Source organism: Urocitellus parryii, chromosome 4 (assembly GCF_045843805.1).
Source record: "Urocitellus parryii isolate mUroPar1 chromosome 4, mUroPar1.hap1, whole genome shotgun sequence".
Classification (NCBI taxonomy): domain Eukaryota; kingdom Metazoa; phylum Chordata; class Mammalia; order Rodentia; family Sciuridae; genus Urocitellus; species Urocitellus parryii.
The window spans coordinates 143790400-143802000 of NC_135534.1; the positions used below are offsets into that span (position 1 = coordinate 143790400).

The 11601-nt window shown below is 41.3% G+C and overlaps 1 protein-coding gene across 1 annotated transcript in view; it reads left to right on the forward strand.

The window, feature by feature from the left end:
• LOC113199902 (dedicator of cytokinesis protein 8) overlaps positions 1-10519 on the forward strand; it is a 218962-nt gene extending 208443 nt beyond the window's left edge. The window contains exons 47-48 of the mRNA XM_077797833.1: positions 9180-9350; positions 9766-10519. Coding sequence (XP_077653959.1) covers positions 9180-9350; positions 9766-9826 — 232 coding nt within the window. The 3' untranslated portion in view covers positions 9827-10519. The remainder of the gene's footprint in view (positions 1-9179; positions 9351-9765) is intronic.
• Positions 10520-11601: the final 1082 nt, after the last annotated feature.

Here is an 11601-nt window from a genome sequence, read left to right on the forward strand (position 1 = left end):
GCAAAGAGATTCTTGATTATGAACTGTTTAGAGCTCAGTCCAGTTGCATAGAGGAACATTGTTTTTTTGTTTGTTTTGTTTTCACTTACAAAGTTACTATGAAAACTGTTTTCTTTTTTTAAACAAAGTTTTTATTTTCTTTTTCTAGTAGTTGAGGCTGGGAAGTATGATGATATCACTAGGAACATTGTCAGAATTTATTTTATGGTGTACATATGTATGCATATAGTAATGTATCAGTATATCCCAAATTAATGTGTTAGGTTTACACATATTACAGAGATATTTGCATTTTGATCCATAGAATATAGGATATTCTTAGTCTATCTCAAAGGTATGTGTGTTTACATACTATTTCTGTAGATTATTTTCAGAAATAAGTTGATTCCATGATTAAGAATAAGCACTTGGCTTGTGTATGAGTTAAAAAGTTAGAAAAAAATGTTAATTTTAAATATATACTTCATGTTGAAATTGCTTACCTTAGACATGCACAAGTGAAAACCAAATTCAGGCTGTAGTGTTAACTAGTTTCTAAGATTTTCTTTTATTTTTATACTTAAGGCCTAAATAATAAATGGAATCTTTATAGTTTATGTTTGAGGGATACCCAGGGATTGCTGCTATTCTATTTATTTCATGGAAAGGACAGTCAGATTTTTATTTTGGAACTTCCTGGAAATTCTTTGGTGGTCTTTGGACTAATAAAATCTTTTAGTACTAAATTAATATTATTCTTACGTCATAGTAAGAATAATCATTTAAATAGTTGGTGTAATAAATGCCTAGCAACATTTTATTTTATGAATCTATTTTTTCTTGCTATAAGGGGGATATTGTAAATCATACATTTGTATTAATAATATTTCTTAAACAAGGAAGTATAGTTAACTGTAAACTAAACCAATCTACAAATTATTGTAGGCATTTGTAAATTCTGTTGTCAGTACTGGAAACTTTGTTGGAATCTTTTAATCAGCAGATTATGTTGTGAATGTATTTGTACATTGTTAAAATATTTTTAAAGATGTTTTGTTTTAGTTGAATAAATGTCTGTTGGAGTGATAGCTTGGAAGATGCACAACTTTATATTTGTATAAAACTATTGTTTACAAAGCAAAAGAAAAAAATTGGGATGGGGCTGCAGGCAGAACCACAAGCCCTCTCACATTGCATCTGTGTCAACCCAGGTGACTTTTCCTCCACTTTATTTCATATAGATCAAAAGTGGGAGGTGAGGTGGTATAAATTCACTAAAACTCACCAACACTACACTTAAAATAGGTGAACGGTGGTATTATGTAGATTGTACTCTTAGTAAGGAGTAGATAAGTCAGGTGTGGTAGTGCACACCTATAATCCCAGCTACTCAGAAAGCAGAGGCAGGAGGGTTACAAGTTCAGTCTCAGCAACTCAGTGAGACCTTAAGCAACTTAGCAAGACCCCGTCTCAAAATGTAATAAAATTTTTAAAGAGCTAGATGAGGATTTGTGGTAGAACTGTGCAAGGTTCCGGGTTCAATCCCTAGCACTAGAAAAAGGAGAAGAAGAAAAAGAAAACAGTAGATGTGAAAACCTTCTCTTCTGCCCCCACCCCTGCTTTATTGCTTCTAACTCCAATCAGGAAGTTACAGCTGTTCAACGTGTAGAGTAACTGTTTTGTCAAGTGCCTTTGTTGCCACCTCCCCACTCTGCTTTAGAGAGTGGAGGTGACAGGAGTGGGAAGTGGGGGTTGAATTGCTCTCAGACTTCCCCTTGAGTGAGCTCCAGCTTCCCACACACCTGGGCTGATCAATAAGCCCAGAGTTCTGAGAGGTCCAAAGTGAGCCTACTGATGCAGAACTCATAGCGGAAACATGACCTTGCCAGGTCCACGTGGCTCGTTCTGCTGCCACCTGGCAGTGGCCTCTCTGACTCAGCTGTAGCGGAACCAGACACAGCCACAAAGAAGGCTGGCAGCTGACCTGCTGCAGCCAGCACTCCTCCAGCCAGGCCTGCTGTTCTTCACACGACTGCCAAGTGGGACCTCTGTCCTCTACTGCCTTTCCCTGAAGTAAAAGAGAACACCTCAGAAGCTCAGAAGCCAAGAGTTGCCGTGCTCTGTCCCCTCCTGGCTCCCCAAAGCACCCAGACCCTTTTAGGCACTGCACTCTTTCTAAATTTTCTTCTTACATATCTGGATTTTTCCTTCCTATAAAGACTAATTGATTTAATTTTTTTTAAATTATACCAGGGGTTAAATCCCAGGGGACTTAGCCACTGAGTCACATTTCCAGCCCTTTTTATATTTTTTATTTTGAGATAGGATCTCACTGAGAGCCTCACTAAGTCACTGAATCTGGCTTTGAACTTGGACTCTTCCTGCCTCAGCCTCCCAAGCCACTGAGATTACAGGTGTGACCCACTGCACCTGGCTAAATTTTATTTTAATTTAAATCAAAGATAGCAGTACAGGTGCCCTTAAGAACAGTGTTTCAGATACTCTCCAAGAGAGCTCTGCTGCACATGTACAGTTATTGAGTCAGAAAAACGGTGTTAAGTGGCCATGGTTTCAAACTGGAATTAGGGTCTATGAGAAAAAGAAGAAGGAATTTGCCCAAGTAGTGCAAGGAAAGCCAAGTGCACATAGTGAGGGTGGAAGAAAAAAAGTAAAGGGAAAAAGAGCTGAATATTTAGTGGGAAAGCAAATCTTTATCGTGAGAGGTTGCTCAGAAGCAGGTCAACAATGGGAAAATATAAGTGACTTGTCATTTTCCCAGGGCCACAGAGACTGCATTAATGGGTTAAAGATGCTAGGTAAAAAACTGAAAACCAAGTGGAATAGCTAATGTGCCTGTGGGCACGCCCCCACAAACACACACACACACACACACACACACACACAGGACTCTTTCCCCTTTTTCATCCCATCTACAATGACTCTAAAGAGAAAACTTCATTTTGGCTGCAGTGTGTCTCTCTTCTCCCCTCCTATCCCACCTCCCCTCCCCTCCTTGGACATGCTTTTGGTCCTCCTGCTCTCTTGCTTTCAGGATGGGGTCACCTTCCCAAGCCCATAGCCCTGACCTAGCCCCCTTCCTACAGTGGGCCACTGGGCTGCTGCACCTGTGCTGGGGAGGCAGCCATACAGGTGCCTCTGGGGTGGCTCATCCAGAAGAGGTACAGATGGCTCCATAGGGACAGCAGGAAATCAGGCCACAGCTGCTCCCCGTCTGCCCTGGGGTCCACTCCCTGCCCCCACAATCGTGGGCTTTTGGTCATGTGCTTCCCCATCTGTAGGGAGGGAGTCACAAAGGAAGAGTGACTTCCTTGAGCTGTGCACCCCTTTCACACTAAGGACTGACTCCGGGCTGTGCTGAAGGAGCATTTCCTTGGCTAGGTGCTCACACAATGACACCATTTCATCCCCGTGGACCATTTTATAAAGGAAATGAGGCAAAGAAAGGCAGCTGTGATTAGCCCAGCATTATACAGCAAGCAAAAGGCAGAACCAAGATTTAAACTGAGAATTTAAATGGGCCTCACATTGGACCAGGCTGCCCTTGACAGCGGGGGTGGACAGGTCAGGGTATAGGGGAGAGGCAATGCAGGGGGCTGGTGGAAAAAGCCACTGAGATGGAACCTGTGGAGGTGGCGGTGCTCATGGGACTCTCACATCCACTGTAGCTTTCCCATGGAAGGTCAGGATTAGGATTCCAAAGGAATTTTTAAAAAATGCTTCTTTACCCAAAAGCTCGGGATCCCATATTACTGCAGCTGCAGGAGGAGTGGGAGCCACTGCTGAGCTTCTCCCATCTCCACCAGGTTCTCCCCTCATTCCAGCAACTTTTTCTCACCAGGCCCCAAGTGGAGATTTGCTAGTTACCAGGAAGAATCTAAGAAAGGGAAAAGACTACAAATCGAGGCTCTAGAGGAAGGCGCTTCAGCTTGATACCAAGACACTCGCCCTGGATTTTAGCTGGTCATGATAGTCTTTCCCAGACAGCATGTGTGGTGTTGGGGTTAAGAGTATGGACACTTGTGCTAGATTGCCGAGACCCAGATACCCATTCCACTTAACCAGCTGTGTGACTTTGGAAAACTTACCTCAGTTTTCCCAAATGTAAAATGAAAATAATAGTAGCTATCTTCCAGAGTTAGTGTCAGGATAAAATGAATTAATACAAGGAACTGATCGATTTGCATAGGAAAGAGACTTAATCTGATTGAAATATAGAGAATGTCTACCATGACATCTGCCTCTGTAATGTACCTTAGGATACAGAGGGGCTGATGAGACACACTGGCCTGACAGCATCGGGATCTTTGGCTTATGTCCTGCCCAGTTGTTCTCATAGGTAGGTGAGACTCAACAGGGCACTTACCTCCTTTGCATCTTAGTTTCCCAACCATAAACTAGAGGAACTGGAATATAAAATTTCCATTGTTGGCAAGGATGCAAGTCCAGCATGGTCATACTGCACAAGTGGGCTTGGGTTGGGTGTAACAGCAAAAATACTAAAAACAACATTGAACGTTCTGGGTTTTATCTATGTGTCCATCAGTTCCTGTCTAAGCATTTGATATGTTTTAACTCATTTAATCTCAACATTACTTTATGGGGTATTCTAGTATTATCTTCACTTCACAGATGAAGAAACTAAGACACCAAGAGGTGAAATAACTGTTTTACTGTCACAAAGCCAGTAGGAAGCAAAGCAAGATTGGAAGTTGAACACTCTGGCTCCAGAGTTTGTCCTCTTAACTACGATTTGCTCTTCCTCTAGGAATTACATTCAGTTGCTAATAACACAATATAAGTAAGAATGACTTAAATAAGAAACTTATTTTTCTCACACATAAAATAAGGCCAGAGATCAACACAGAGCTGTGTAATGGCCTTATACAGTCATCAGAGCCCCTGGTTCTCTCCATTCTTCTGTCCTGCTATCCTGGGAATAGCACACTCATTCTGATGGTCGTGATTGGGCTGCTAGGGAGTAGAAATGAAATTGTTTCAAAAAATTTTTAAATGCTCTTTAAAAATTTTCCAAGTGATTTCATCTTGTATCTCACCAGCCATGCCTACCTGAAAGGGAGGCTAGGAAACAGAACTTTCCAGATGGGTACTTTTCCTGGAGTTTGGTTACTAAACAAGAGAGGGAATGGGAAATAGGAAAGCAACTAGCAACGTTTTGCCACATGGAGGGCAGATGCCTGGGCTGTGCTGAAAGAGCATTACAGAAGAAAGGGGCAAGAGAGGGCCAGTGACCACCCTCTCTGTAGAAGACAGCTGACTCCTTGTATGGTGACCCCAGACAGTTGGGAACCACCTTATGGAGGACCAACTTGCTTCCCTTTCCAGTCCCCACCAGCTTGGCTTCTGTAGGACTATGACAGCTGGAAAACCCTGAGCACATTCATTTTAAGAAAATGCTGGCTTCAGGGAGCTTACCAAGGAAGGGAAGAGGCACAGAATATCTTCAATGGACATCCCTAAGAGAGAGCAAGCACAGCTCAGGAGTCTGTGGACCTAATGAGAATGTCACAGATAAGACTTTTTACAAAATTGTTTGCACCATCCATCGTTTCATGATCCTGTGTGCATTTCCCAAGAGATATGGCTATTCTCTGAGAGGGAAATTTAGTGCATAGTCTTCTGTAGTTTATGGATTTAAAATAACATAATATGGATTTAATTTTAGTAAAAGATCCTGGAGGATATAACCCAAATGGTAAAAAGGAAAATATATAGCAAATATACATTTTTACAAATTATAAAAGTTGTTAGAATATAAAGTAATATCACTATATAAAATCAATATTTTAAATCTAGCTATTAATATTGCAAAACACCATGTTTCTCTGTTGCCATGTGACAGATTACCCAAAGCTTAGCAGCTGAAAACAACAGCACTAACTTGTAATTGCTGTGTGTGGCTCTGGGCTTAGTGGGAGGTTCTTGCTCTGAGTGTCTCAGTTGCCATCAGTGGCTGGGGCTTGAGTGGAAGGTGGCTTCCTCTCTCCTGTGTGGTGTCGTGCTGAGGTACTCCAACAGCCGTTTCTCCTCCCTCTACCTTCTCCCATCCTCCTTTCCAGCATTGGCAGTTACAGGTGATTGGACTGTTCACAGGATGGCTCAGTCCTGTGGCATGTGTCTAGACAAGGAGGGAGGGAGGGAAGCCACATTGCCTTTTCCTCCAGTCACACAGCATCACTTCCACCACATTCTGCACACAGAGGCAGCCATACAGGATCATCCACCTCTTGAAGCAGGAAATGGGCAAAGTTCTAGAACAGTATATTCCTGTGGCCATTTTTAGAAAAGACACTCTGCCACTCTATGGAAGCACGAATCTACCTTATCCTCACATCTTCTTTAACTCTCCCAACAATCCTAGGAGATTACATAAGATTCTATCCCCATTTTCCATCCTGATAAAATTGAGGATGTCCGTGGTTCATGCTGCTAATGAGTAGAGTTGGTTTCAACCCTAGTCCTGTCTGCATATAAAACATTGAACCCAGTCTAGGACACAGGGTAGGAATCATATATGTTAGCTTGCTGTTACTACTACAAACAAAGAATACAGAGGGTTAATTCTGACAAACTTGTTACAGTAGACATCCTCAAATTAGCAGTTACCTTCTGCAGACCTTGTCCCGCCTCTTGGAGTCTGCCAGTGTGGCTAACCTTGGCCTTGAAGTCATCCTGAGACTGATTTTATTTCACACATGGTGGTAGCTCATAACTGTTAGTTAAAGAGCAATAAAAAAAATAATAAGGGGTGATATGGATTTCTCAGGATTCAAAGGCTATATAACCTCCCTCCCAGGTCTTCCCTAAAGCCTTTGATAAATAACTCTTTGGTATCCTACAATTTGCTTCAATTAATGTCAAACTTAAAAGATAGGTGAAAATCCAGTTAAGGGAGTTCTTTTGGTTTCAATTAAATCAGTTCCTTCTTGTGTAGCAGGCTAGTTGCATATGAAGCTGTGTTCATAGGTTTAATTTTCCCAGGGGCCAGGTAGCCTTCTCTTGCCTCATAGCTGTGTGCCACCTTCCTCATCTTTGACTGTCCTCCTGAAACTTTGTTCGGTGTTTGTAGGGATATCTGGCAGAAGCATTGGGGCATGCCAAATCTAACACCATTATTAGGAAAATACAACATATTGATCACAGTATTGATCATATTGAACCTCATTCATTTGAAGACAATAGAGTTATTACTAATCATTACATGACAGTTCAGTTACAATCATTACTTTGTCCCTTTAGGGATTATTGATTTATAAGTCCCCTTGGATAGAACGGTATAAAACAAAAGGCAAGACGACTTTATCATATTTAAATTGCATGATTTTCTTTTTCAGTAAGTAGCATACCTGTGGGAGACTGTGGAAACTAAGTCTAACAATCCACAAGTCAGACAACCACGATGAGTTTTAAAGATTTTTCTGTGTCTTTAATGCTCTGCGGTTTTGTTGTGATGGGGTCAGACATAGATCTGGTTTTGTTCATTAGAAGATTTTCATCTGTTTTTAACTCTAGAAATCATCTTCCATTATCTCTTTGAATATTGTCTCTCCCTCATTTTCCCTTCTATTGGATATTCTATTAGATGTGGGTTTGGCCTCTCCATTACATCTTCATGTCTCATTATCTCTCTGGTGACATCTGTAGATCTGTCACATCTGTTTTTTAACCTGTTTATTGAGGGTTTTATCTATTTTATCTTTTTTTTTCCTCTTTCTTTCTTTCTCTCTCTTTCTTTCTTTCGGTACCAGGTATTATACCTGGTATACTCTGGCGCTTAACCAATGAGCCACATCCCCAGCCCTTTTAATATTTTATTTAGAGACAGGGTCTTACTAAGTTGCTTAGAGTCTCACTAAGTTACCAAGGCTGGCTTTGAACTCTTGATCCTCCTGCCTCAGCCTCCTGACCTGCTGGGATTACAGGCGTGCACCACTGTGACCAGCTAGAGATTCATTCTTATATCTAGGGGTTCTAGTTGGTTCTCTTGAAAATTTCCTAGTCTCTTTTTTTCAGGTTTCCTGTGGGTTTTCATTTTTGTTTGGTTTTGTTTTGGGCTTTTCGTTGTTTGGCTAGTTGATTTTTTTTTTTTTTTTGTCTTGGATTTTGTACCTTTCACTATTTCTTTATGCTAACTAGTTTTTTTTTACATTCTTTTATTATCTCTAATTCTTATTGGGCTAATTCTCTTTGCCATGTCTGTGCATTCTCCCATCCTGGTTAGTTTCCTCATATTATAATTTTCCTCATTATAATTTTCTATTATGAGCTCATCTTTGGCAGGAGTCACTCTTTCCATGGGTAGCTCACGCACCCTGATTGAGAAAGTGTTCCTCCAGTGGAACTTCACATAGGTTTCAGAGGCTGAGGGATTTCAGTAATCACACGTTTGTTTGTTCGTTTGTTTTTTATTATAATTTCTCACTTTGGAACATTCATAAGGAAGGAATGGGAATTTATAACTCATACCCAGATGTGATGCAAGCCTATAATTTCAATTTCTATTTTTCTTTCCCTCTCTTTTATTTTATTTTATGTTTGGTACTGGAGATTGAAAACACAAGGGTGCTTTACCACTGAGCTATATCCCAAGCCCTTTTTATTTTTTATTTTGAGACAGAGTCTCTCTAAGAAGCTGAGGGCCTGGCTAAGTTGCTGAGGCTGGCCTCAAACTTGCCATCCTCCTGCCTCAGCCTCCGGACTTGCTGGGATAATAGGCATGTGCCCCCACACCCAGCACACTGAATTTTTTTTAATAAGCCTACCCACAGTTCCTCACAATGCCATCTTGGGCAGGCATCTTAACATGTTCTGAGCTTCAGAGAAAATTAAACCTGTAATGTATATAAAACTTGCATAGCGTTTACCACATATCAAGGCAGAGGTTCACAGTTCTGGCTCAGGAGTCCTTGATACCCCTGGGCAACTTCCCCAAAACACAAAGCTTCCTGGATGTTATCCTTCAAACCGTCTGATTCATGAAGTCTGAAGTGGGGCCCAGAAATCTTCATTTTGAAGAGCTCCACACAGAATCCTGGTAGGCCTCCAGGTTTACAAACACTCTTACAGGTACTCAAGAAATGTACAACACTGACATCACCCCTGAATTTCTTATGAAATAAAACCTCATTTTTTTTTCTCCCACTCTGATATTTCCATCTCAGATGCGGTGAGGCAGTAGAGAAAAACAAGCGTCTCATCACAGCAGACCAGAGGGAGTATCAGCAAGAACTCAAAAAGAACTATAACAAGCTGAAAGAGAACCTCAGGCCAATGATTGAGCGGAAGATCCCAGAACTCTACAAGCCCATATTCAGAGTTGAGAGTCAAAAGAGGTAAGAAGGGGGCAGAGGAGGGCTTTTCCTGGGGGACGAGAGAGGCTTGGTGGGCAGCCCCCCAGCATGCTCTGCTGCTCTTGTTGAGCTACAAACCTCCCAAGGTGGGAGGGGGGCCTGGAATCAAAGCAGCCTAGAGTGTGAGCCATGGACCTCCCCCTTGCCTGCCCGTCACCCTCCGTTTTGACCTGGTACCAGTACCAGTGGGCTTCCCAGGGCTGGGTGTGGCCTGTGTTGGTATCTTTCTTAGCACATAATGCGAAGGGGATCTCAGGACCTTCATTTATTTACAAGTTCCCCAGGATCCATGTCCTTTTCTGGTGGGGGATTTCCTCCCTCTCCCTCTACTTAAAAGGCTAATTAATCTTTTTTTTTTTTTCTATGTTCTCCCCTCTACCCCACTTCTTAATTTCAGGGACTCCTTCCACAGATCTAGTTTCAGGAAATGTGAAACCCAGTTGTCACAGGGCAGCTAAGAAAAGCCATCTTCACCCATGGAAACTGAGGCCCAGAGACCTGGAGAAGGACTCGCTAGTACTTAGAACCAGACAGCTGCCATTCAGGACTGGTGCACACCCCATGCCGGGCAGCGCTCTGGAAACTTCAGGAGTCAAGAGACCATAGAATTATACCCAAATGCATTCTGACTAGACTTTGGCCTTACTAGGGGGTTGTGTGGGGTGAGAGGACGGGTAATCAGGGCTGACTGTATTTATTGAAGTGTATTTTCACGATGTACAAAAAGCAAGCTTAAGCAGCATTGCCGACTGAGTGGTCAGTCCCTGTCCAACCAAGAAGTGATTTCCTCTCGCCTGTATTTGAATCTACAAGAGAAACTCAAATTGCACAAGAAAAAGTGGAAAAGTTTCCCAGCAGCCTGTTCTAAGTGAACTTCACTAGTCCCCTCTTCAATGGGAAGGGAGGATGAACTCATTGAAGCACAGAACATTTTCAATAAGTCCATGAGGTAGAGACTTACTCAAAATCTGCATATTATGATGATTAGAAATTTGGGAATAGATTATTCATGAAATTGTTATCCATTCAGTAATGCTGGACTCATTATTGTATAGTTATTTTTGCTTCATTGTTCCTGTTAATTTAAACAAGCATTTTTTTGAGGAACACACTCAAAGCACTGATTTAGGATACATGGTACTCTGCCCTCAGCCAAGAATCACTGAGAACGCTTTCATGTAAATGGAAGCAATTCTATAACATTTAGCTTCCCCCCCCCCCCCCCCCCGAGCCCTTATGCTTCTTCTTGCTTGCTTGCTTTTTTCCCTCTCTGGGACCAAGTGTACTTTTTTCTAAAAAGATAATATTTCTGCTTTTGTTTCAGAACATTTTGCTCTTTGCTACAAAATATATTCAACATTGAATTCATTTCACCCTGTACTTTAGGAGAAAGATGAACAAAGTTATTATTTGAGAATTAAATTATATATTTTTAATATGACTGATGATCTTGACTGTTACTACAGATGGAATGAGAATTGCAAGCAAAATATTTCCCTTTGCAACTTGTATTGTTATTTAGGCAATTTAAGGTATTATAAAATACCCAAGAAACTTTAGGGAAGAAGAAAACTGTATAATTGTGAACTTGGTCAAGTAGTATTACCCAGTTGGCACCTCTAATACACTTTTTAATTTTGGTGATCATGAGAGAGAATTTAGCTTGGATATTGCAGAACTTTTTGTTTATTAGGTAGGCGTTAGTTTATATTCTGAAAGAGGACCTTTTTTTTTTTTTTTTTTTTTGGTACTGGGAATTGTGCACAGGGCCTCACACATCAGGCAAGCTGTCTACAACTGAACTACATCCCAGCCCAAGAGGACATTTTTCTTTAAATTTTTGTTAGTTGTAGATGGACACAATATCTTTATTTTTACTTATTTATTTCTATGTGGTGCTGAGGATCGAACCCAGGGCCTCACGTGTATGAGGCAAACACTCTTCCAGTGAGCTACAACCCCAGCCCAAGAAGACATTAAAAAAAAAAAAATTGAAGTTTAGTAGTTTAAGTGCCAAGATTTTATTTTTTAGGCACTTGGAGCAGAACTCTTTCTAAATTATATTATATACCTAATTGCCTTCTTAAATGAACACACATGACATACTTCAATTCCATAGGTACTTAGCACTATCTGTATGGGAAACAAGAGTGAAACCAAAGTTGAAAAACATTGTAGCGGGCTGGGGATGTGGCTCAAGCAGCAGCGTGCTCGCCTGGCATGCGTGCGGCCC